The 27,477-nt window shown below is 36.8% G+C and overlaps 3 protein-coding genes across 3 annotated transcripts in view; 1 reads left to right on the forward strand and 2 right to left on the reverse strand.

Moving 5' to 3' along the window:
- Positions 1-1,232: 1,232 nt before the first annotated feature.
- On the reverse strand, positions 1,233-6,846 carry LOC125237054 (zinc finger protein Xfin-like). The gene is made up of 2 exons (XM_048143996.1): positions 6,528-6,846; positions 1,233-6,357 (listed from the first exon to the last, which is right to left on the reverse strand). Exons 1-2 carry the CDS (start codon positions 6,735-6,737, stop codon positions 4,885-4,887), a joined length of 1,683 nt encoding a protein of 560 aa, XP_047999953.1. The 5' UTR covers positions 6,738-6,846; the 3' UTR covers positions 1,233-4,884.
- A 326-nt stretch (positions 6,847-7,172) lies between these two features.
- LOC125237031 (zinc finger protein Xfin-like) lies at positions 7,173-9,820 on the forward strand. The gene is made up of 2 exons (XM_048143953.1): positions 7,173-7,555; positions 7,919-9,820. Exons 1-2 carry the CDS (start codon positions 7,337-7,339, stop codon positions 9,527-9,529), a joined length of 1,830 nt encoding a protein of 609 aa, XP_047999910.1. The 5' UTR covers positions 7,173-7,336; the 3' UTR covers positions 9,530-9,820.
- A 135-nt stretch (positions 9,821-9,955) lies between these two features.
- LOC125237030 (protein stum) overlaps positions 9,956-27,477 on the reverse strand; it is a 76,580-nt gene continuing 59,058 nt past the window's right edge. Inside the window, exons 4-10 of the mRNA XM_048143952.1 lie at positions 21,540-21,804; positions 20,891-21,099; positions 19,907-20,033; positions 16,304-16,430; positions 14,781-14,861; positions 13,567-13,680; positions 9,956-12,460 (exon numbers count right to left, since the gene is read on the reverse strand). Coding sequence (XP_047999909.1) covers positions 12,372-12,460; positions 13,567-13,680; positions 14,781-14,861; positions 16,304-16,430; positions 19,907-20,033; positions 20,891-21,099; positions 21,540-21,804 — 1,012 coding nt within the window. The 3' untranslated portion in view covers positions 9,956-12,371. The remainder of the gene's footprint in view (positions 12,461-13,566; positions 13,681-14,780; positions 14,862-16,303; positions 16,431-19,906; positions 20,034-20,890; positions 21,100-21,539; positions 21,805-27,477) is intronic.

Below are 27,477 nucleotides of genomic sequence, written 5' to 3' on the forward strand. Positions count from 1 at the left end.
TTTAATCTATGCTCCCATAAAAAGTTCACCCTCATAACCTATTGTACTTCTGAAATATGTAGAACGGTTGAAAAAACACCTTGTAGCTGATATAAAGCAAAATTGGTGCAATAACGCTCCAGCAGGAGGTATTGAAGTCCATTAGTATAGGTTAGTTTTAGAATGAGAATAAAAATCTTCTGTAATTTGAGCCTTATAATTAGGTGCGTAAGGCTTAACACTGTCACTGCGGTACGGGGTCAATTCGACCCCGTACATACATGTATACAACACACTCGCTGACAATTGTCATTTGAGTTAAGCTATTGTAGCAGCGAGAATCGTTTTTCATATCGAGTTGATCGTCTGTTATTCTGTTTTTTTTTTTTATAATGAGAATGACTTGTGTTTGTCCGAAATAAAGGAGATACGTACTTAAATCTGTTATTTCAAGGGATTCAAGTTTGAAATTAAACCAACTTTTTAATAGTTCTTACGGTTTAAGTCAAATTAAAAAAAAAACTGAAATACTTTACTTAATTTATTTTAGTAATTTTTGTTTTCACTTTTTTTTAACTGAACCAAGTTTTGTGTAAAATATCTTTTGGGCAAACACATTTTTGTTAAGTTGGATCGATTTTTATAATAGTTTTTACTACGAGTGTATATTTATAAACGTATTATTAAAAGTATTTTTAAGATCGATCCACAGGAATTTTGAAGATTTTGACAATTCCAATTCACCTGTATGTATATTAATATTGCGAGCTTTTGTATGTAGCTTCTATTCGTTATAAGTCGCGGAATACTCATTAATGTTTCCTATATTTATATTTTTGCTTATTTATAGTGCTATGTATTTTTGTGACATTTTATATGAAAGCGAGACAAACAAAATATCAAAAGATAACCTATGCTTATTAGTTATAAATATTTTGACTAAAAACCCTCTTTGAAATAAAATAAAAAATAATGACATATCTAAAAAAACTCAAATCATACCTAAAATAAAACGTTAGAAATAAATAGAATATGTGCAATTGTCCAGTCACCGGCATAAATAAGTGATGATTTCTGTACCTTGTCGCTTTAAATCGTTTGACAATTTCGTATGACATTTCAAACAAGACGTTAATGTGACAAGGTACAGAAATCATCACATATTTTTGCCGGTGACTGTGCATTTCAAAAAATATATTTTGCAATCTACAAACAAAAATATAAGAAATAAGGAAATATTTTTAAAGCGCTCGTTGCTCGTTGTTTATGTAAATTGTCACAAAATAATTGTGACGTCTTTAGGAAAAAAATATCAAACGGTTTGTCAAGAAGGCAATAATTTATTGCTTAAATGACAGCGTAGTGTGTATCTTTATTCTTGAAAACGACGCATATTAGGTTAGTAAAGTGTGGTTCACACTAAGTCACCCGGTGTTTAGACGGCCTTAGGTCTGTACCAAAGTTAAGAGGTTTCAAGTTTAATTGTGGCGAATCAGACCTTTACAATATTTGGTATGGATTTACCAAAGAATTCCAAAATTGTATGTTTAGCTGAAAAGTTACTTTTACTGGCAACACTAATTATTTTTTATTTTAGGTCGCGGGGTAAAAATAACCCTGCTGGAAAAACTCTTATATTTTCATACTTTTTTTCTTTTACTTTTATAGATTTTTTTAACACTAGCGTTTTTTTAGAATTATTTATAAATAGTGTTGCCTGTCACGTTTTTTTATCTGGTTGCTTAAAAGCTTTTAATGGTTTAAGTCAGGATTATAAATATTTGTTTCCCATACTTATTACCCTACACATTTAACAGTGATAATTAAGTACAATTTGCCATAGATAATCGCTATCATAGAGCGTTTTTTTATTTTTTTAAGTACCTAGTTTTCTAACAGATAATCATTGTCGATTAAAATGTAAATATTATTTTAAATGATGCTATAATTTATTTGCCTTACTAGGCTGATGCTATGAAATAAAATGTTTATTTTGGCCTAAATTTATTTTTGACCACGCTGGCATTAGTTATAATACCTAGATATTTATAATAAATGTCCAATAGAAAAAAAGTAATAGCACCTCTAATAAAATATACAGTAATGTCCAAATTGCACTTGTAGTTTATTGGAGAATATGACAATCCTTATAATCTTAACCAGTCGCCATACCACGTCTTTAATTCGATCGAATGTCCTCACAATCGTATCATTACATCAGTGCGAGCCAAATGCCATGGATAAATATTACCCAGTGACGTACTTATATTTATAAGACACTTGTCAACTCGTAATATGGGTAGACGCCATCTACTAGACGACATAAAAAATATAAAATAAAAAAATACCAATTTCATACATAATTTACCCAAATGTGTAAGATATTTATGGCTGAATTATACCTATGGGTTAAAATGACCCTTTAAAGGCATAAGGAGATTAAACATTCGATTTTCGCTATAAATGATTAATATCAGACAATATCTCAGCATTCAATGAAATAAAACCCTATATAAGTTTCAACAGATATTTAAGGTTTATAATATTGTCTTCGGTTACCGTGATAGTTACTCGTGAAATAAAACTATGGAAACGGATCAACTGGTGATCCGTTGACCACGAACGCTGTAAAGTGTTCGAAACGTCGCGTCGGGATGAATTGTATACGCGATATAATCCGTTTCCATACATAGGTTTTATTTATAAAAAAAGGAAAATCTTGCAAATATACTCCACAAAATATTGATTAAATTCCGCTCCTTAGTACATTTACTGGTTGTACTTATAATATTAATAACAAACGTAGAATGGGTATAATAAAACTTAGAATGGAAATATAGTCATAGACAAACTATTTTTCCCGAGGTCATAAATTATTTTTTACTGATTTGCAAGTTTTAAATTCATTGTCATGTTATATTCCGTTTTGCAGATAACTTATACCATCATGACATGGTTTTAAATTAAATAAACTACATTCATTATTGTATTTGACGGTGCTACGCGTCATTGACTCGTATATTGGTGTGCAATTTGTAAATGTCCTGTGTGCGTGCAAACGTTGTATTGGGTATCAGTATTGACAATATTGTTGTCTTTGTTTTGATTTGCTATCATATTCTAAAGTTGTACTACACGTAGGTAGCTACGTGAGTTTGTCCTAAATCATGTGAAAACCTTAATAGGTGTGTTTAAAGAGTTATATACCAGTCTTTGGGTACTGTCGCCTCGAGGTTTGAATGCACACAGCAGACATCTTATATTAAAAATAGCTTTTCTAAATTTGTAAATAGCTTAGTTCTAAGATGGATGACTGTTTATTGTAAATAAATCGAAATAGACTACAATGTAAGCAAGATTAATAAATATTCAATCGTCTCACAAGAAGATAGCGTTGAAAATGGGTACGTATCGTATATGGGTCATTTTGACCCAGTATCTTAAAGGATGAAATTGGTATTTCGATTTATTGACAATATTCAAGTGTAGGTTTGAAAGACGGTAACACGGTTTAATATTATGCGCAATTAAACTTATTTATTTGAAATAAAGCCCCATTGTAGAGTTTGTAGTAACAATATGTGCATTACTTATACCGTATAAGTTATACCTAACCGAAATAAATACACCTAAATGGTATAAGCGCGGATCCACCTTCGTGCCCGGGAGGGGGGGGTTGTCACGTGGTAAAGGCCAGGCCCCCCCGGGGCCCACCCCCCCCTCCCTGGATCCGCGCATGGTAGAATATACTAATGTACCTCACCTCTTCTATTACAATAGCCGCGTGTTTTTCAACTGACCCACCAGCTTTGACTATTCATCATGTTCCTTTTATCCAAGCATTTGCTCATGAGTCTTTGGTCTGCTTAGTGGGCTGTAGCTATTATGTTGAAGTCGATATTATTTTCAAATGTTTTAGTATACTTAAACTGTCCATTAAAAAAAATGCTTAGTATAAACAATGTTTTATGGTAGACAGTTCACATGTATTCAATCTTTTCATTATGTTTTTAACACATTCTCGGTCAAGAACCCGACAGTCGGGTTCATTTTTTAAAAAAGAGCCGCTGAATGTGTTTCAGTAACATTAATGGAAGATTTAAGCCTAAACAAAAGTACTGGGTCATTTTGACCCATCGCCTGAAATATATTTGTCACAAGTAATAATGCCACGTAGGATCGAGTAGGAATACATTTACACATAATATCGGCCATATTCGTCTGTAACTTACGCTAGTTATTTATAATAGCCGTATGAACCGTAATGGAATAAATCGATGACGTAATAGTTGTTCTTTTATTTATACATTCCATGAATTTTTGGGTTGCCATGGCAAACACATTTCAGTGTTGCCATCCCATAGAGTTTACAGTATTACCGCACTAGTTACGTAATGAGCTTATTAGGCATTTCTGCAACTAAGTCAAAATTTAAAAAATCAGATTGTAAGAAATCTCTTACTGCTTGTCATTTCGACATGGTTATAGAGTGGCCTAGGGTTCAAATTCGTTGACTGTACTGGAAAACGTCATACAACACGTGCGAAGAGGGAACTCGTAACCCGAACTTATCGCCACTCTTTTCGAATCCCCTCATTCCAGATATTTAGTGTACATACATATAGAAATAGTCCCCATGCACCCACAAGTCTGCGTACCAGGGTGCCGTAGCCGAATGGCATTTCTGCGACGCGGAACGAAAACGAAACGCCGCGAAAGGTGGTCTCGCTCTGTCGCGCCAATATGCACGAGCGATAGAGATAGATATCTACGAGCGTTTCGTTTCGTGAGCGTTTGTGCCATTCGGCTACGTACCCTGAGATGTAAGAGGATGCGAATAAAACTATCAAACTATGAAGTAATTAGTCAGATTTCATGCATGATCTTTATTTTCATAGTAAAGTATTACACAACAGCCTTTCTCCTATCCCTAAAGAAATCATAATCTTTCTCCGACAATCCCTTCAGCTTTGTATAATCAAACTTCTCCTTACTCTTCCAATGAGCCTTCTTAACATGCCCTCTAGCATTGCTCATTGTATGGAACTTCAACTCGCAGAGCGGACACTGAATAGTCGGTTCCATATGCTTTCTCATTATATGAGTCTTTAAAGTACTCGCACAGTTACTCTTTTCTTCACAATACGGACAGGAGTAAGGATTTTCACCTGTATGTAATCTTCTATGCTTCTTTAATGCGGTAGGACCGGACAAATTAGCTCCACATATGTCACAGACTTTCAGTTTCCGTTGCCCGGTGTGACTTTTCACATGATTCCTCAGTTGTGTTATGTCGAAGTAACGTTTCTGGCAATGTTCACATTCAAACGGACGAATATTTAGATGAATTCTATTTACATGCGCTTTTAGCATATGTAGAGTATTCGCTGAGTAGTCACAATGAGTACAGTGGTGTTTAAAACCATATTGTATGTTGTTTTTATGTTCATCGCTTTGAACATGCTCCAGATATTCTTGCCTAGAGTTGTACTGTTTATTACAGTAAAGACATAGATTAGGTTTCTTTTCATGCTTATTATTTACATGTGACCGTAATTGAAGCTTAGTTTTTAAAACTTTATCGCATATGAGACATTGGTACATTCTGTTCCTTTTGACTTTTGAAAGTTTTCTAGTATGTTTAACTATGTGACTCTGGTCAACTTTAGTTTTTGAACGAACCGGGCATTTACTAACTTTATATGGCTTCTCAGTGACACATGTTTCTATATGTTCCTTTAGCTGCTTCAAATTTGGAAATTTGTTAAAACATGATGCGCAAGTATGCTCATTATTACAGTGTTCTAAATGTTTCCAATATTGCTTCCGTAAGTAAAATGACTTTCCACATTTACAAGTATTAGGCTTTATATCCAAGTGGTCTTTATTAACATGAGTTATAAGACACGAGAGGGTCCTTCCAAATGTATACCCACACAAACAGGACATTGGTTTGATTTTTAATTCTTGCTGTTCTTTAAAAGCTAGTATATATTCCTTATGTATACATGGCCATATATTACAATGTGGACAGCTAAAGCTTTTCTTTCTTTCAGCTAAATCAGTTTTGTGCTTCTTTAAGTGTTTTATCAGAAAACTTTTCTGTGTAAAGTCTTTGCCGCACTTATCACAAATATATTTATCAGTCTCTTCGGTTTTGGAATTCACTGCTTTTTCATAATTGTCTAAAACAATTACAGCTCTTTTCCAATCACTGTTGAACTTCACAGACAATTCCGATGTCTCCTTCAGAAGTTGTTCAAGGTACTTAGTGTAGATTTGGACATCTCTCTTGGTTTTGTAAATGAAAGTATAGCTGTTTTGTGCTAAGGACTTGCACGGTTTGCAGATGTAGTCACTTGTAACTAAGTCTTGAGTCTGAAAAATTAAAAAAAAACTTTTCAACAAACATTGATGAAGTTGGCAACTTTTTTAATTTTCAAAGGCAAACGAAGTTCAGAATTTTTTTTAACCCTAATAGATTGCAAATAATAAGCCTAAACCAACTTTTTATTTGCCTGCATAATGCTACAGCCAGTGTCACTTACATTTCCAAATACAGCTTCCAGTAAGTCTCTAAGAGTTATCTTCTCTTGCCCTAAGTCTTCTAATACCACTAAATAATCCAAATGTAATAATTCTTCTTCCTTGCCTTCTTTAGAATCAAAACAAAGTGAGCAAAAAGTTGTGTATTGCAGGATTGTTTGTAAAGTTTTCACAGCCTGTGGCATAGGCAAATTTTTTTCTACTTTTTCCATGATTTGTGTTTGCAGTTTTCAAACCTAACACACACTAATACTAAATAATTTTAATGCGATAAACCGACTGATAATGATATGCAATATGCGTCATATCATTCCATTTCCACTCCTTCCACTGTGATGTGACACTGACAGTGACAGCGCTATCCATGCGCATCAAAATTGTTCTTGTAATAGACAAGCCATTCAAGCAAGCTGGCGAGCATATTAAATTTAAATTCAATTTGCCATCAATTTGCTAATTTTGTTATCAAACATGACTTTAGAATTTTTGTTTCAATCTTATGAACGTTAATTATCCCAAGAAGGAGAATAAAAGTTCATCGATTTTATTGCAATCTTCAATTCAGAATGTAGGCTGCCTTAAAATTTCCGGTTTCCGTTGAGGTGAAACAGCGTCACAGACTTTTTTGTCTGTGGATTGCCGTGAAGTGACGCTGTCATGGTGTCATGTCATTCGTTTGATTCGTTTCTATGTTAGAGATTTTCACAATTTTAGAACCGCCAAATTCGTGCACTTAATCTCCTTGTTATTGTAATTTAGTTAATTTAATTGCTAAATTATATACGTTGTTATATTCGATGCGTAAGGCGCCATGGCGATGTTTAACGAGTTGACGTTCTCAGCGACGAGTAAACCAAAGCCCACTTTGGCCAAGTTGCGGAACATCCTGAATACTCCGCGCATCTGCACAATTTGCTACGAGTCCGCGGTGCAGCTGCACGACCTGGACAACTGTCCTCTCTTGGAGGGGAGCGAATATCTCTGCAACTTAACCCTGCGGCAAATTCTTCATGAACTGTTTCAAGATGCGGTAAGGTTATCTCATACGAAATTTCTAATACCTCCTTTGCGTTTACTTCCAAGCGCTTTGGGTTTTTGAATACCTTTACATAGTGTGTAAAATCGAGAATTCTGGTTCTTGAGGTTCAAGGATTTCGGTCACAAAAGCTATTTAGGTCAATTACAATAACAATCAATTGAATTATGAATACCTTGCGTTTAGAAAACATTAATAGCTAAGGCCAACTCTCTTTTATTGATTTGTCTCTCTTTTATTGAGAATGTGAAGTTAAAAAAAGGCTGAAAAGAGAAATCCTATCTTAGTGGCCAAAGCAGTAATAAAATTGAACCTGCTATTTCTCTCCAATGAACGATTATCATTGTATGATTTCAGGGTTCCCAGATCATTCTCAGCAAGTATGTCTGTGACCACTGTCAGGTTAAGCTTGTCTACGCCTTCCAATTCATCCGCTCCACACAAACCAGAGCCGAGAACTTCAACTACTACATCGCTCAGCTCGAATCCGAAACCGTTGATCTCCTCAACTGTATGGATGACAACCCGGCCTGCGCTAATGCTGTCATAGTTTTAGAAGAAACAGATTCTAGTGAAAAAGACTTAGAACAGCTGGAGAAATTCAAATGGCAGAATAATCAACCTGTTAAACGAAAAGTACAGTTGATTGAGCGTCCCTCAAAGAATTTAGTAACAAAAAACTATGTTTGTCGGTACTGTGACAAGGAGTTCTGCGATAAAAAGTTCCTGTTAGCACATTTAACTACATGCGGTTTGTGCAAAACCAAAACAGGTTATCATGTAGAGAGTGATCCTTTCAATAAAATCTCATGCCCAAAGTGTAAAAAAAAGTCATGTGAGCATGATAAATTTATTAAACACTTTTTAGAACAAAAGAAGGATAATGTTTCTAAGATTAAATGCTTAGAATGCCCTTACACCACAGGTACACTACAAACAATGATATCCCATGTGGATAAGAAACACATGGATGAGTTAGCGGACAACTGTGAATTGTGTGGAAAAATATTCTATATGAGAGAACAGTATTTTAGTCATTTTGATACGTTCCACACGGACCACAAGATCTGCTATTACTGTAGCTGTGTCATTCTGAGCGACAACTTGTGTGAACATGAAGCGGAATGCACGGTTTCTGAGAAAACATACAGTTGTAACAAATGCCCTTCTAAATTTGAAAGCGATATGCAAGCTTCCATACATGCTATGGCACATGAAGATGTACCAAAGAAACCTAAAAGAATTGTTCTGAAGAGATCTTACTCTTGTCCCCTTTGCAAAGAAACATTTACTGGTAAACTAAAATTACAGAAACATTGTAATGATGCCCATGGGGTTGAATCTTATAGAAACAATCATTGTCAATTCTGCAATATCAAATTTTTAACCAAACAGGAATACTTATTGCATATGCGCGAAATGCAGCATTTTGCTGAAATCAATCCTAATCACAGCTATCGCCACAAATGCGAGTACTGTGACTACACAGCAAGGCACGGTTTCATTTTGACGACCCATATGAACCGTTATCATTTAAAAGTCATGCCGTACGAGTGTGATATTTGCAACAAAAGATTCTTAGATAAAAGGAAGCTGAAGGCTCATATAGACAGACATATGGGGAAGGGGAAAACTGTGTGTTCTATATGTGGAGATACGCTTGGTAGTACAACAGCACTTGTCAAGCATACAAGATTGCATACCGGGGAGCGGCCATATCCTTGTCATCTGTGTGACGTTAGCCTGAATTCGGCTAGCGAGCGTAAATTCCATGTGTTACGGAAACATACAGAGAAGACACATCCTTGTCCAATCTGTGAAACTATGTTCCATACACCGTACTTTGTTAGACGGCATATTCAGCAAGTGCACTGGAAGAGGAAGGAAAAGTTTGATTACACGAAGGTGGATGGGTTGAAGCCTGAACATTACGAACTGTTTAGAGATAGAAGGATGGTTGTTTTATAACGAGAGATAAAAATCGTATTATTTCTTAAATTAATTTGTTTTAGCTTCCTTTAGGATTAATTTCATTTGTATTTTTGTGTGGCTGTACTTTGCTATTCATAAATAACGGAATCATTTTATTGTGGGCGAAGAACATATGTACATACATAATAGGCTAGTTTCCTACTAGTCAAATCAGCTTCTTTTTAAGACCTGTCAAAACGCTTTGCTTATATGGAATTACTATGAAATACTGAGGAGTGACGTCACGGTCAATTCATTTACTTTATATCTTTCTCTTTGACTTATTAATAGAAATTATCTTGAAACATAACTACTGTCCATATTTTTCTTCTAATTATGTGGTGCTTTACTTCGTGCACTGCATAAAATATTTTATTTTAACTATAGGAAACTAGCCTATTTTCAAATCCCCAGCCTCTTTTTCGCAAGAATTTGTTTTGCTGGGTTTCCATGACATAGAAAAAAAAATCTGACAACTATTGTACAGGCATTGAAAACCACCCATTTTCTTTTGTATCAGGCTGTTCCAGTTAGTACCTATTTAAAATTGTGCGTCTTTAAGTATTTCTTAAATAGCTTGACAAAGTCAAGGATGTAAAAATTAAGCCTCGAATAGCTTTAAAACAATAGGTACATTTGGCGCCAAATTGAAATGTTCATAGATAAACAAACTGATCAAAGTAAATTTTTATTGATTACTCGTTGTACATAAGCGACTATAATTATAGAATTATATTCAAACTTAACTTAGAATATTTTTGTAAATCAACATCTTAATTTTTCATAACAGGTTGTCAAATCACGCATTTTTACAGTTAAAACTCATTTGCTAGTAAATAAGCAAATGGTTATTGAATACTGATTTCCTTTCGCAATTGGAAGATATAATTATCATTTTCTTGGAAGAACTATATATAAAGACAACATAAATCATCATTCATTTGACAACATAAATTAAAATATTTTGCCAATTTTAAACTATCGAAATAGTCCCATATAATCACATTTACATCTTAATTTAATTTGTGTTTTTTGTTTATAAATAAATATAAGTACTTTAAATAATGTATGTGTTATTTCTTTCGTAAGTAAGTACCTAACTTATGGAATTTAAAAAGTGATCCATATTTCCGTTAACCTTTTAACCATATGGTATGTAAGACTTACAATATTCAGTTGATTTCGCTTTAGTTTGTGGTGAATAATAAAAAACTTCGTAGCGGCGACAAGAACACGGTCTACTAAGAAAAATACCCAGCGGTTAAAAGGTAATTTTCTTTGTTCTGTTATTTTCATAAAAGAAAATTAAACAAAATGGGTCACTTTTTAATACGTATTACTTGATACAAATAAATTGTTGTTACATGAAGGGTTGATCCCTTATTGTCAGTAATTTATGCATATATTTTAATTAGAAAATTGCTACATTACTTGTCCGCTACATATTATACGTGTACCTAATAAACTATCCACCAATATATTTGAACAAGACTAAATTAATGTTGTATCACGCAAAAACGTCTGCACTTCTGCAGACGATGCTAAAAAGATTAGATATAAAATAAAACTGAAAAAGAAACCGGTTTGGGTGGGACTTGAACCCCCGACAAATCGATCACTAGCCCAGTGCACTTCCATCTGAGCTATCAAGACTTTACCTAATCCACCACAGCGAATTATTATTTTGCATAAGTTGTACAAATACATCGGCGGCAGTTACAGGTATATTCAAAAATGTTAATTTGGTCAGATACAAAAGTTTAATCTATCTTAAACATACGTGTATAATACTTAGCACTTGGGGCTTTCTTGTGCTTTTCTACGATGCATTAAAAAGGCCACAAATTGGCCGGGAAAACATTATTGGAAGTTTTGATTTTACAAAACAAATATCGCTTTTGCGATAAAGTGTCTGACCAGCAGACTTTACAAGATTCGTCCCGTTTAAAATTGGAATCGAATTATTTAAAAATTCAAATGTAGGGACTCGTCTCATCAATAATACAACATTAGAGATTTGTATCTATTTCCTACATACGTTTTCGTTGGTTGTCTTTCGTTCAATCTTTAGTAAAATTTTAACCTTTTGACCGCCACAGATTTTCCGTCATCGGAAAGTTTTGCAGCCGTCAGTTTCGACAATGTAACAGACCTATATAGGGACTTACGCGAGCCTTCGTGAAATTTAATTTTCCTTAAATACCTACTAGCGATCGACTGGAGTCCAGAGGGTAGGTAGGGCATATATACTGAGCATTACTTTGTCTTCTGGCGATCAAAAGGTTAAGTTTCGAAACAAATGCGTATTCTGCATGGTTTCTGGCGTCTGTAAAGATTACTCATTCAGTATAATCAGGCATTTTATGATTAGGTACTTAACCTTTTCATTCTGGTCAAAGTTATTAGTAGTTATCTAGGTAATAATTTTATTGAGTATCGAGAGTGGTTTACCTCCCTCTGCTCTAAAAAAGGTCAGACCAGGTGCCGTAGCCGAATGGTATTTCTGCGACGCGAAAACGAAACGCCGCGAAAGGTAGTCTGGGGCTCGTCGCGCCAATACGCAAGAGCGATCGAGATATATATCTACGAGCGTTTCGTTTCGTAAGCGTTTGTGCCATTCGGCTACGTACCCTGATCTGGGCAGAGGTTTCATAACCTTTTAGTGGCAATGGACCAATCGAAAGAAGTTAGGTACGAGTATTTTCACTTGCAAATTACGTTCTTCCAGGGACCAGTAGTTCGCAACCACTTGAGAACAATTGGACCAGCAGAAATAAAGACGTAAGTGTGTATTTCTAACTTCTTTTGGATACGTAGTATCTTAGTAGTTAGTGGTCCGTTAGGCCCTCGCCGTGTGGTTGTTGGAGGTGACAGGTGGCGCCTCAGCCTCTTCCTCCGCCGCCTCTGCTTTCAGTTTCCGGTATTTACCTGAAAAACCAATTATTATAATAAGTACAATAGAACGCTTAATTAATGTATATAACCATGTCTCTCAAAATGTATGAGTAACTTTTGATATGCCGAGACATCTATTGTCAAGTAGGAGACACGATGATGTCACTACTCGACGCTAGATCACAGAAAGTCACATCATTCTAGAAGTTAATAATCATCCAAAAGTAAACGTAAATTTAAATGAAAATGTATATCAACTTTTAATTTAATACAAATTCAGTCGTAAACATACGATACGGCCTCCGCAGCCCTCGACGCGTGTGACTTCAGAGGATGACCCTTTGTAAACGAAGCCCACTCCTTACCCCATCAGGGCAATTCCACGTAACTGTAATGTAAGTGACCACTTCATTGCATGTTTTTTTATTTATGATGCAAATTGAAGTCTTAATTTATCTCTAGATAAGCCTACTTTTAATCCTTAGATATATTGATATTTAAATTAGCACCATGAATAAAAAAACCGGCCAAGAGCGTGTCGGGCCACGCTCAGTGTAGGGTTCCGTAGTTTTCCGTATTTTTCTCAAAAACTACTGAACTTATCAAGTTCAAAACAATTTTTCTAGAAAGTCTTTATAAAGTTCTACTTTTGTGATTTTTTTCATATTTTTTAAACATACGGTTCAAAAGTTAGAGGGGGGGACGCACTTTTTTTTCCTTTAGGAGCGATTATTTCCGAAAATACTAATATCAAAAAACCATCTTAGTAAACCCTTATTAATTTTTAAATACCTATCCAACAATATATCACACGTTGGGGTTGGAATGAAAAAAAATAGCAGCCCCCACTTTACATGTAGGGGGGGTACCCTAATAAAACATTTTTTTCCAGTTTTTATTTTTGCACTTTGTCGGCGTGATTGAAATACATATTGGTACCAAATTTCAGCTTTCTAGTGCTAACGGTTACTGAGATTATCCGCGGACGGACGGACGGACGGACGGACAGACAGACATGGCGAAACTATAAGGGTTCCTAGTTGACTACGGAACCCTAAAAACATGCAAATAATTGGTCACTTACATTACTCTGCTACATGGAATTACCCATTAGAGCTATTGTTTATGGAAATACTCACGGGACACTCTGACCATGATGACCCCCCACCAAATGGACCAGCCCCACCCCACCAGACAGAACAGGACCGTGAACAACTGCCCGCATCCCACCAGCAGGTTGATCACGAACGAACCTGGAATTGTTTGTTTATTAATGTTGGCAACACTGGTAAAAGTCGTCGGGATTCCGCCAGTCGTGGCTATAATGTTGCTAGTTCTGGAAAAAAATAAGTGGTAAATTAAGTTTTACTACTGATAATTTTAAGTTATCAGAGATTTTGTACTAATTATCTAGCAATAAAATGATATGTGCTTTAGTAAATGTCATGTCAACTCGTGTTTTCACTGTTAGTAGTAAGTATTTTATTGGCAAATATAGTAAGAAACAAAGGCGATCCTTTGTTTTTCTCCATACCTAGCATAGAGGAACAAGGGAAGAGTTGTAACTAGTAAATGCGGGTTATTTGTAGTGACATCTAGCGACAATCACGCGTCAAATAGCGTAAATTATCAGTACTGCTACTTGTCAATAGATGTCGCGACGAACGAAGAGTCTATTGCTCATAAATTTTTTGCTAATATTACAATAGTATTAATCAATATTCTGTTTTCAATTCCTTCTGCTTGTAATATAAGTTATAAACTGTTCTAATATAACATTTTTGGCAGACGAGACACTGTTGACACCTGTAGTGGTGCTGAGAATTTACGCAATTTGAGGCGTGATTGTGTCGCTAGATGTCACTACAAATAACCCGCATTTACTGATGTATTTAGTTACAACTCTTCCCTCACTTATTCCCCTATGATACCTAGTATAGAATCCATCAATAACTGCGCCAATTAGGCAACTGATCATTTCTTTTTTGCCACTTTTATGAAATGTGATATTTTTGAAAAAAAAAATGCAATTTCTACTCAGAATCACTAGCTTTTTCAATCCTAGTAGTTAAAAAAATTGTCCCATACGATTTTTTCTTATTTTGTTACCATTTTCCATACATGATGTATGGGGTAACAAAAGAGGAAAGTAACAAAAATGTATGGAAATTCTGGGACACTTCTTGTCTCACAGTGTGATTGAAAGTACTAGTGATTCTGAGTACAATTGACCTAAAATTCCCAAAAAAAATCGAAATAAAAAAAATGGCAAAGAAAAAAGAAATGCTCAACTAGGTATCTTGATTATTTGACAATAATTCAAGATTCTTTTGTTTTGGACAATTCTGCTCACCTATCCTGTGTTTGGCGCCGTCGTGGGCCCCGAACCTGGGGATACCGAAACACAGGCAGAACATCCCGCTGAACACCGTCCCTGGAACATGAATATTCTATTAGTAACAACCACAGACTATTACGAGCACAGAGAACCTCCTATAGAGTCGCAATCTTGTATATTTTGTTCGCGATACGAGTCACCAGTGTTTGGGGTGCGAGGAGCGGGCGGGGAATGTGTTAAGCGCGCTGTGATTGGCCGTTTCAAGGACGGCGGGCAGTCGCGCCAGATGAAAAGGGACAGAAGTATGACTGTCCCTCTACTGACGCGTAAGTGGCCAATGTAAGTTGACCTATGCCGGCTCTGAATAAATTATAAATATGACTTATTTGTGGAATGTAATGCCGTCTGTTTTTAAATTTGAGCTTCTTGTTACCTTTCCACACCATTTCACACTACAGGTGGACATCTTTAAGGCATCAAAATACCCTTTTCCAATTTTTTAGTGCTGTTACTTGGTCGATACTGATCGGGCACGGCGAGCGCCCGCGCTTATATCAGTGCAAATACTAGGAAGGCTGGCGACCGCGAGTCGTCTTGTAATGGATGTCTATAGGGGTTGGTCTGTGATTACGAGTATTACCAGAGTTTGTAGTTTAGTTAACAAAGGAATAAAGTTATGGAGGTTATAGCCCTCCCTGGAACCTAGGTTTGTTATACAAATTGACTACGTGAAACCCTCTCTCCCCCTGGGTACGAAGCTGGACCCGCCCTTGAGCTAGAGCCTGAGGCTTTGCGCGGCAGGTTAGAAGTTGACGGATTCCAGCCAAAAAATACCTTTTTTTTTTTAAATACCACGTCGGTGGCAAACAGGTATACGGCCCGCCTGATGGAAAGCGGTCACCGCAACCTATGGACGCCCGCAACTCAAGGGGTGTCACGTGCGCGTTGCCGACCCATTAGAAACTTGTACACTTTTTTGAAGAACCCCATACTGTAGTTCATCGGGAATACCTCGACAGGGAGCTCATTCCACAGCCGGAGCGTTCGTGGGAGGAAATTCCTCTGAAACCGTACGGTGCGCGACCATGTAGGTTGTAAGGTGTGTGGATGAGCGCCCTGTCGATTTATGTTATGACATAAAAGGCAAGAAGTAAAACATCGTGAGGAAACCGGACTAATTCCAATGAGGCCTATATAGTTACCCTTCGGGTTTGAAAGTCAGGTGGCAGTCGCTTTCGTAAAACTAGTGCCTACGCCAAATCTTGGGATTAGTTGTCAAAGCGGACCCCCAGGCTCCTATGAGCCGTGGCAAATGCCGAGATAACGCAAGGAGGATGATGATGATAGAAGGCAAGAAAGAAACCAAGAAAGCACAGGGGAAGTTAAGAAGAAAAGTGGATAACTGTTAGTGCGTTTTCACATTATCCGATCCGTTATCGGATGTAGGACGGATTTCAGCTAAAATCAAATATGGCGGCTTAAATAATTGGATAATGTGAAAACGCACTTAGGTATACATAATAAAAAAGAAGACTTACCCAATCCAGGTACGACTACGTTGCAGAAAAGACACCAGTAGGCCAACACGATGGGTAGCGCCGGGATGGCAGCTCGCATCATACTCGTGTGTTCCACCAGGGATGGATCCAGTTTCTTTCGGGTGTCCTGGAATGACAGTAAATATATGTAGACAGTATATCAGATGAATAAGGGCGATATAGATACAGCTGAATATCAGATTTATTTTAAAGCAGCTCTGGCAGGTAACTTTTCGTCTTTCTACAGCAAAGCCGCCTGTCACTTGTAATTACAGTAAACTGCATAGTTAAAGTAACCCCTCATGCAAACTTATGCACGTCAACACTTGCAACTCTACAGCTGACTGTACCTACTCTCTGTAATTAGGTACTATTTGCTTTCCATTTTAAATTGTATGGTGTCAAATTAGTTCCAAAGGCCGCCGCTAGCTTTAGGCCTGATTTAAACGGCGTGTGAACTCGAATACGATTTTAGTTACATTGCGGGCTGTTGAGGTTACATACAATCTACACAGCCATCAAATACCGCAATGTAATAAAACTCGTATGCGAGTACTCGTACCGTCTAAATGGGCCCTTAATGTTGGACATGACCATAAGATGACGTGTACCTATTTAAGACAATCAGCACTACTCTGTCACGCACGGTATCAATATGTTTACTCCTTGAAGTCTTCAGTGTTCTTCATAATTAACGAATTGTGTTTTTTTACCATACCGCGCAAACAAAACAAACATGGCTAGTGTTTGGCAGTCGAAACTTGAACCTACATCCACATCTTCGTCCAGGTCTATGTCGGCCTTCATGGCGTCCATCATAAGCACCACCCGGGCCCGCGACGGAGCCCTGGAGGACCTGCTGGGGCGCGGGGACGGCACCGGAGTCACGGGCTTTAGAGTTGACATGGTCACTTTTTAAGACTTTTAGTTTAACTAAAGTTGTAGGTAGCGAACAAGCCTCAAACTTGCGTATTAAACATTTATGCGTTTCGGTTTTATCATGACTTTCCAGTTTTATCTGATTATTAAAGTTGTTTTCTTAACTTACATGTGTCCTTATTAAGTTAAATAACTTTTTGTATTTTTAATGCAGTTGGTATATAAGAGTTTTTACATTTCCAACAAAGTTCGAAAAACGAAATTAAAATTATGTTGATGTTTAAAATGTCTAAATATAATTTATTAATGAATATGGTCAACAAAGTTGCGAACTCTCTTGTGGTTTAAAAGTCAAGTTTTAAAATTTTAACACATTTAACATTTCTGCGGTTTAAACTATTTCGCACTGTCGTAGGCCACAGACTGACTTGTCTTTCATTTCGCTAATATCCATATGTTTGATTGAATATCGAACTGTTGAACAACCTTGCGGGTAACCCAGTTTCATTTATTGCAAGTACAGAAGTGACAAAGTTGTAGTAACTGATAATATTTACAAACGATAACAGTAGTTTTAGGGTTCCATAAGCCATTCTTAATGAGAAATTTCATTGTTTGCCTCTCTACTTGCTTTAAGCGATAAAGAAGGGTAACAAAATGTATTATTTCGCAAATTTCGCAATAGTCTCAGAGTAGTTTTCAAATTTGTTTAAAAAATAGATATTTATAAGTGCGAACTTTTACATTTATTATTTTAGATTGTAACATGTTAACTTCCGCTGTTGGTTTTCCATGTATGTAATAAATAAAAGAAGTTTACTTAGTGTTCACAGTAGAGTCTAAGACTATTTTTAACTGTCTACAATTTTCAGTAATTGTTTTGATGTCATTCTTGGAGGAAGTTTCCTCTGATTCGTAAAACACCCTTGCTTCTGTTTAGAAAGAACAGCTAGAAAACAATCATCGATCCAACTCTCCTATCCCTTAAATTTTCCACTTAGCATTTTTAATGTATACGGAAGATCCGAATCGCGGCAAGAAAAAAGGCGGCACCGCACGCGACAGCCAGTTGACATTGTGCAGTAACTAAACGCAACACAGCCAGCCAGACCTTATCTGTGGTAATGCATCAAAAAGTTTGCAGGCCAAGAAGTTGTGCTTGAATAAATATTTCATTGATAATATTCAACGTAAATTATGATTTAAGTTACTGTTTTTGTTGATAAATGAAAATATAATATTCAAACAAAGTCCCAATGGGTTTGGCGCCAAAACAAAGGTTACTTTTTAATGTTTATTTAAATGTTGTAAAAATTGTGTTCAATACCTATTTCATTGTAAAATTTAATAACGTTCAACATAAATTATGATTTCATTTAGTGATTTTGTGAATAAATTAATTGATATTATTCAAACAAAGCCCCATGTTGGGCGCCAAAATAAAGGTTGATTTTTAATGTTCATATAGAGGTTTTAAAATTTGATTGAAGATTTATAGATCTCATACAACATAATGAATTTCAACACAAGTAATATTGTGTTCTTATCGTTAAATAAAGCAAAAATTAAAAGTTTATCATAAAGTCCCATGTTGGGTGACAATATTTACAATTGTTGTGCCTATGTAAAGTTGACTGTGTCTAAAAATATTTTCTTTAATTGCTACTGCGAATGTTATCAAGTTTGACCTAGCTTTTAAAAATAGAAAACAATATTAAACAAGAATATAACACGAAGTTTATAAACCCTTATCGTTTTCTTCAAGCTCTGGTGGCAATTCTTGTACAAGAATTATTATTACTTTGTGTCACGAATGTTGCATCATAATTAAATAAGTTTCTTAAGTAGGTACTATTTGCTACTTTTAATAATAAATACGAACTATATACTGGGAAATAAGTTTATTTAAAAATAACTATGTTGTCTTGATTTTCTAGCAAACAAAGTGGTCAATTTATTCGCCTTTTTGGATTGTCTCTATGTGTTTCGTCTACACGTCTAAAAGACCCCAAACTAAACATGACTATCTAACGAAAGAGTTATCTCGTATCGCAAAGGAAATTAGTATAGTCATAGTCCAAGAAAAGTTAGCAGCGTTTTAGACAGCCCCGCCTGTGTAAATGTTATTTTAAACGTAAATAAAACTACTCATATTCATCCTTAAATCTTGTCGGTTCCACAATGCTAGTAGCAATCAAAGTCGTCCAGTGTCAACTCATGTCAATATCGATGTCCATTGCGACTACAAAATGACTTCGCTCGCGTGTAAACTGCCCGCCACATTATGCGAGGGTCAATGATTTACGTGGAAATGTCGCCGGCTAAGGTCAGCTAGTTGGGGGCAGTTCTTGTTTTTTGGTAAATCCGTTCAAGGTTCTGTACGTATGGTTAAAAAGCCTAGCCTAAGTCTTAGTAGTGGGTTATAGTCGATGACGGTAAAACTTGTAACGTTCGATCGACTAATAATAGGATGGTCGTCATCTTATCTTTAACTTGCTTCCGTTTCGTATCATCTCTCGCACAGTCCTTACCAACCTTTTCCCGTTTTCCTATCCCGTTAAATGCTTCCAGGATTCTTCTTTGCATAAACACAAAACCGGTTTAAATTATGATCCTGCTATTGCTTACGGATTGCTTGCTTGTCCTCAGGGATCAGGCTGGTACGTTGACTCGAATAGTGTTGCTGAGACTATTAAGTACAGGCTTAATAAACAAAATGCTTACCTCAGGTGGCAGAGTGGGAGATAAGCTCTTGTTCTTGGAAAATAAGCTGGTCCTACGGCTAGAAGAGTGTTCTGAGCGACGTCGACACATCCCGCGCAACCACGTGCAGAGCCGATTGTTGCAGCATCTGTTATAAGAAACAAAAGAGTGTATAGCATGGGTAAATAGCGAAAAACGGTTCAGAACTGTGATTTTAGGCCACATGTCACGTATGACTTACGTTGATAGTAGTCGTGTAACGATCCTCTTTTAAAGGGCACTGAAATTTTTTGATAAGTGAAATGACCCAAAAAATCAGATTTGTGATTTTCAACCGTTTTAAAATTGTGTGAAATATTTACTGATTACAGAACTCTACAGATCTACAGAGTTACAGACCTTGGTCTTCTGCCACAAGAACCAGTTGGATCTGCCTTATTCAGATTCGCATAATTAATTAGATTAGGAACTATGTACTACAACTTGGCGCCCAACGTGGAACTTGGAAAATCCCACGTTGGGTGCCAATTTACAGAAAATATAATTATTTTTCCGTGGTATTGTTTCCATAAAAAAAAGTAATAAAGTGTAGAGTGTAATATTTTGCAAAAACAATTATAACAATCGAGAAAGGGTTGTGTAGCATAAATGGCTACTATCCCTTTTGTCACGCGACAGCCATCTTTAGTTTTTACAAAGCAGTGGCATTTAAATATAAAAACATAGGTTGCTGCGGACAACAAGTCACGCGAAGAATTGTGGTAACCAAGAGGTGGCCTAGTCATTGTTTATAGCTTTTAAACCTCGAAGGTACAACCCTCCATGAAGATATTGAATCAGTTATTTTCCTGATGTGTGAAGTGAAGCCAGCTTGGGCAGCATCTCCACTGACGCTGTAAGAGACTCCAGAGATACTGTCACTATGCCTCCTTATTACTACTGTACTCCTAATCCTTAGTTGACCGTTTTGTCGTTTGAAATTAGATGTCTTATTCAAAAACTTACGTGGCAGGCTCTCGATCGCTGAGTATACTGTCTCGCCTCTCCACCACCGGTCGTCTCTTTCCACAACACCCAGTTTGCGCCACATCTTCGCTGACGCTGTAAGGGACTCCAGAGATGCTGCTGTCGCTGACGCGTCGGCGGCCGCAGCAGCAGATGACATCGCGGAGTTTGCGTTTGCGTTTTGTTTCGTTTTCGAATTCTATTGCCGCCTGTGGACAGTCAAGAGTTATATGAGTTTCGAAGTCTAGATTGATTTTTAGAGGTAAGAAGACTGTTCCAAGGTAAGAGATGGATGTTATAAATTATAATATAAAAGCAGAACAAGGAAAGGTATTTTCCATTTTGCACAAATCGTACCTAAAGTTAGGTTTAGAATTGCTTAGATTTTAGAACAGGAAGAGCTACTCGTAAATCGAGTTTATTGTATTGTAAGCTAATGGCAGAATAGAAACGAGCAAGCTTCTTCTATGCAAGCTTCTAAATTGTTCCTAAAATAGGAATGGTGATAGTACTCAATTCTAATAAGATTTCATTCGTATAGGGACTTCAGAAGGAGTACTTTGGATTGTTATTTTTGTATCCGACATGTAATATCTAATTGTAAACATAAGCAAGTGTAGGTAACAGTAGTCATTATATTTGAACTTACCTTCCCCGCAGCTCTCTCCACATCTCTAATCCTCTGTTCTTCCTCCTTCTTCCTCTTACAGCAGTTCAGCTTACTCATAACTCCTTTCCCCTCCTCCATCTTATCATCGTCCTCTGGCGTGCCGCAAGGGCAGCACTGGCGGCACTTGCCCAGGAGTCGGGAGCCGATCGTGGGTTTCTTCGGGTCTTCATCCTGTGGCTTGTCTTGGGATTGGCGGTGCGCACGCGCGGGAGGTTTTGGGGTGGTGCTCGTGCTTTGAGGGAATCTGGAAGTTATGCTTTTGCTTATTATTGGGTCACTTAGGCAAGATTCAATATCGTGACCTTTAGAGACATTGGGATGATAGTTTTAAGTGCCAAATTTTTATGTTACCCAAACCTCTGCTGGCGTATTACATGCTTCCAATTTTATCACTTATCTATGTGGATAAAGCTTCCGTCACGCTTTGGCAAGTATGTCAGTGTAAGAGTGATAGAAGTCTTATCCACGTGGATAAGTGATAAAATTGGAAGCATGTGATTTTTACAATTTATTCCTATCACGGTTCACGGGTTTTTCAGTAAGTCAAGGGGTACTTGTATCTACTGCTATGCTAAGCTAAACACATTTTCCCCTCACTAGCTCGGAAACACGTGTTTTGTCCTTTAATACCAGCGGGTAAAAACGCATTTTATCCACTAGTGGGTAAAGTAATTTGACCTTGAATAAAGTCAAATTAACTGCTTTAATATTGATAAAAGTAGGTGAATCTAGTAATAAAGATGATTTACCACCTGTGGAACTACTGGAAGCAGTGATAAATGCATTTTTTGCGTTGTAGTTTCCTCGCTATAGTGAGAGGAAAAGTTTTGTGTTACACTCGGGTGCAAATGTATTTTACTTCTCGTGTGTTAAAAAAACTCGCAAGTTCAGGATTCTATTCTCGAACCACTCGCTTCGCTCGTGGTTCAACTATAGAATCCTTTCACTTGCTCGTTTTTCAATTCCACACTCGGCGTTAAAATACAACTTTGCCCCCTTGTATAACAAATAACTATTTCATGACATCCTAAAAGTTGAAGGTTGCACGAAAAAAAGCTAAATCTGCCTTTTATCGATAGCCATTATAGGCATTATAACACTCTGAATGGCAATTTGACGTCAGTACTACATAATTTCCGCTGCCGACACTAAAAGTTCAAAGGCGTTACACAATACAATAAAGTCTAATCTAACTCGGAGCAGAGATTTTGCACTGTGGCAATAAAATTTAACATTTTATTGTTAGCTTAGACGGGTTTTATTATTTGCATACCTATTTAAGTATGTAGATTTAAATTGGGGTCGTTTTAGATTAAATACATGCCAAGTCTTTATTTATTTATTTCATGCTTTGTTTATTTTTAGTGTTTCATCTCAAACGGTAAGTGTGGGTTAGGATGTGTTATTATGTTTTGTTTAATTTTGTCATGCTAGTAATAGCGTAAAGTTATGAGTGTCAACGCAGTTTAGGATAGCAAAAGGGCCTTATTACCGATCCATCTAAATCTAACTAGATGTTGAAGATGTAAAGCTATTAGTTCAAATGTGATACTCTGTTTATTTATACAGAAGTTTGTCCTCATGTTTGTTTGAAGCGTTGTAAATATCCAAACCACCAACATAACAAATAACATTTAAAAACAAAAATATAAATGAGTTTTCTCATTTCAACAAAGTAAGATGGTTCGTGAATAAAACCCCTAAGTTGTGTAGTTTACATTTTGTGTATAGTGTAGCAACCATAAGTTCTAATTTTTAACACGCAACTCGATAGTGCAAACGTCACAAACAATGTCTGTCAATTATGACTCTAGTTACAACACCGGATCTAGAATTTACCACGGAACAAAAAAAAAATGATTTTGGTGCCTCGGACTCTGCTTGGACTTGACTATGTAAGTTCGATTTGGCGCTCCTCTAGGTTTGTCGCCCGGAGCATGGACCCCGGCTCGTCCCTTTCCCATCCCTAGATCCAGCTCTGTACTGTGTAACCCTTTAGGAGCGCTGTTTACTTTCTCCATACATTTTCCGTGACGTTTATACTGTCGAGTAAGGGTCTCCCCAAACCTATCAACGCGGAATTGGCTTTCGCCGCGCCGACCGAAAATCGCTTGTTGAATGATATAATTGAACATGCATTCAGCTTTCTGACGCGTGAGCGTCATCATACTAACGAGCAATTTTTGGTCGGTGAAAGCCGATTGCGTCGATAGGTTTGGGGAGACCCTAACGTGTTAAAATCTCATGGTAGGCACAAAGTTGTGTTTATACTCTGTGCATTCGTGTATCGCATTCAAACGCCGACATGCGAGCTTCCGTTACCTTTGCAGCGTGGATTGGCCGGGGTAACTAGAATTTGGAAAACAACCATTTAGTTCATTTAACCCCTTATTCATAAAAAAGTGTTTTGTCCCTTTCTGCTAAGTTGACTTATGTATATGTGGGAAAGGGAGAAAAGACTTAACTAATCAGTTTAGTAACTTTCGTATGAATAAGGGGGTTAGTATTTCTTCAATCAATGATGGTCGAATGAATGAATGTATGAAATTTGGGGGCTGTAAACTTCGGCATTGAAAAAGGTGCGAATTTTTTAGCAGACATTTTGTTGATACTTCAGGAATACTTTATTCAAATTTGTGGCCTTCTATGACTGAAAAAGCTATGCCTATACCGCTTTTGCGCGGAGAGAAAAGAGTAGTGGAATATATGGGAAACAAAAAAACTTTTGGGTAAACATGCTCCATTCTAGACTGCAACGCCACTTTCCATTAGACCCTTTAGCACAACTTGCCTTGTCGCGCGCGAGTCATACATCAAGCGCGACTTCAAGTATGGACTCGCGCGCGACAAGGCAAGTTGTGCTAGAGGGTCAGGTGAGAATGTAGACAAATGTTTTTCTGTTACTAATTTAAAAAAAATCTACGACTCTTTTCTTTCTGCACAGACAGACTTGTAATGATCTGTCATACAATCTCTTTTGTGCATTTGTAGACTGTATGTGTTTGTAACCCTGTGTCTATCTACCCTCAGCAAGTAACATATTAGTAATCTGTGCTCTCAGGAGCAACGGAAACAAGTTTCTTTGGAGTCCATACAAAGTTACGCGTTTGCGTGTTTATCCGGCACGAAGGACCATATAATTTTGTTGTTTCCTCCTACAAGTTGCGTGAGAACATTATATTTACTAATGAGCAGTTACTTGGTGATTAATACAATAAAGTCAAAAACAGCTGATGATAAGACAAAAAAGTATATTTGACTGTTCTTTATGAATTAAAACGTTCAGAAAAGATATGACGTGTACATAAGTGAATAAAGAAATAAATCAACGTACGCCCTTCGTCAATTGTTATTTCTATGACATTTGGCCCTAAAACAACTGTGTTATGGTTCATTATACAAATCCATGCCTTTACGTTTAGGTCACGGTACTTATATTAAAATTACCTACTAAGAATGCCACATTACAGCGTATGTGTGCCATGTACCTATTAAGGTCAGCAGACTAAGTCGACTGGTAATGTATTCAGAAAGTGCCACATGATTTTAAAAATTACCCGTTATCATTGCCATACCGCTTTGGCAGCAGTTCATTTGGCAAAATGTAGACAGTCCTATTGTGTATCATATTCACTTAAAAACCGATATGATCACATCACTAACCGATAAAGTTATCATATTGCAACTTTTGAAAGCACTAGTCGACGTTTTGACTTTTTAAAATGCGCGCGAACCCTGCCGCATGTCATTGCGTTTTATTATTGCTTTTTTTTTTCAAAATGGCGGACATGGCGCGGGCGGGGCGTTCGGCGTTCGAAGGCGGACTGCTTCAGTTCTTCAAGGGTTGTATTGAGTGCCAAGTTACTTATAGTCTCGCGTGCTGCCCGAGATTATAACTCGAGACTTTGCATTAACCACTTTCTTTGAGGGTGAATTAAAAAGAAATTTTGTTTACGTCTATGGTTGATTATTTAAATTATATGTATTATGTGGTCGTTAAGAATAACAAAGGAGTTTCTACGTAATAAGTGAGGATTTAATTGCTGTTAAGGGTCTTCCACATGTGCCACTTTTGTTACACAGAGCAGGTTAAAATTATGACTCAGACTCGCAAAGGAGTAAACTATAAGGCTGGCAACAAACACGGTCTTAAAATTCATAATCTGAAAAAAAAAAGAGTTGTATGCAATCTGTCAGATCAATCTGAAAATTCATAATCTTAAAAAATAAGAGTGTGTGTGGAGAGTTGCGAAATTGTATGGAAATCCGTGCACTCGATCTGATTTGTATAAGAGATTAGGATTTTTCAGATTATGAATTTTAACACTGTCTGTTGCCGGCTTAAGAGTTATTTTGTACCTGTAGTCTAGTACTTCCAATTAGTGTGTGACAGATAAAAAAAAACACAACATAACGGAAATGGTCCTTCGAGCCTGATTTCAAAAAATTTAATTTCTGACCAAATAGTAATGTGTCTAGCAAGTTGCATACTGATTATCACTGTACTGCACTGTATAAGTACAATAGTATGAATGGCATTTCCCTCGGTAACATAATATCTCAATGTTGCGTTCAATCTTCATTCAACTATAGGCTAGTTTCCTATACTTAAAATAAAATATTTTATGCAATGCACGAATAAAGCACCACGTAATTAGAAGAAAAATATGGACATTAGTTATGTTTTAATATAATTTCTATTAATTAAGTCAAAGAGAAAGATATAAAGTAAATGAATTGACCGTGACGTCACTCCTCAGTATTTCATAGTAATTCCGTATTAGCAAATCGTTTTGACAGTTCTTAAAAAGAAGCTGATTTGACTAGTAGGAAACAAGCCTATTATTGGTAAAATAGACTATTGATTCTTTAGAGATTAAGGGTTTAAGACATGATTAAAACCGCGAAATTATGGAGTACTAGCTTTTACCCGCGGCTTCGCCCGCGTAATAAAAGTATTCATTAAGATTTTCATTTGGATCCTTAGGTTTCTCTGTAGGTATATTTATCTGCGATTATTTCGATTGCACATAATACTTTTGCTTGCAATGATTGTAGAAATATTACACATCGACCACAGCGTAGGTAATTCTATATACGCTGGGGAAACCTTTATAAACATCCCACATAGCCCGTATTTCGACACTATGATCGGTGGGTAAAAAGTACTTTTTTCTATTATCCCTTACAATTTTTTACATTTTGCTTATACTTATCGCAAACGTAATCTTCAAGCAAGCAAACAACGATCGTCTTAGAGCACATTGATTGTAAGAGACCGCCGACCGATTATCCGTATCCCTCTAACGATACCCATATTATCCGTATCCGTATCCGTATCCGTATCCGTATCCGTATCCGTATCCCTATCCCTATCTCTATCCCTATCGCTATCGCTATCGGTATCGCTATCGCTATGGCTATCGCTATCCCTATCGCTATCCGCATCCGTATCCCTATCCCTATCTCTATCCCTATCGCTATCGCTATCGGTATCGCTAACGCTATCGCTATCCCTATCGCTATCGCTATCCCTATCGCTATCGCTATCCCTATCGCTATCCCTATCGCTATCCCTATCCCTATCCCTTATTAAGATAACACTTTAAGTTCTCGCGCTTTGTACACATATTTAAAGTCACATACAGGTCGAACGCGATTAATTAACATTATTTTTACCTTTTTTCCCAACGTTTCGTCCAGGTTGCACTGGCCGTGGTTGCGGAAGACTGACGTCCCAGCAAAATGTCACCGGAGATGTAAACAACACAAAACTACCCGATATTAATTTATATAAATGTTCGGGGTAGACAAATAAATATAATCTACCCGCTTTTAGTTAATGTTTATTTCCCACCGCACGACACACAAAAAAAAGAAAAAAGGTAAAAATAATGTTAATTAATCGCGTTCGACC

This window comes from Leguminivora glycinivorella, chromosome 20, assembly GCF_023078275.1.
Source record: "Leguminivora glycinivorella isolate SPB_JAAS2020 chromosome 20, LegGlyc_1.1, whole genome shotgun sequence".
Taxonomy (NCBI): domain Eukaryota; kingdom Metazoa; phylum Arthropoda; class Insecta; order Lepidoptera; family Tortricidae; genus Leguminivora; species Leguminivora glycinivorella.

Excerpts from the sequence above, each read along its gene's own strand:
- LOC125237054 (XM_048143996.1), bottom strand. The coding sequence starts at position 6,737 with ATGGAAAAAGTAGAAAAAAATTTGCCTATGCCACAGGCTGTGAAAACT. Across the intron at positions 6,358-6,527 it reads TGGAAGCTGTATTTGGAAAT|ACTCAAGACTTAGTTACAAG; the intron begins GTAAGTGACACT and ends TTAATTTTTCAG.
- LOC125237031 (XM_048143953.1), top strand. The coding sequence starts at position 7,337 with ATGGCGATGTTTAACGAGTTGACGTTCTCAGCGACGAGTAAACCAAAG. Across the intron at positions 7,556-7,918 it reads ATGAACTGTTTCAAGATGCG|GGTTCCCAGATCATTCTCAG; the intron begins GTAAGGTTATCT and ends GTATGATTTCAG.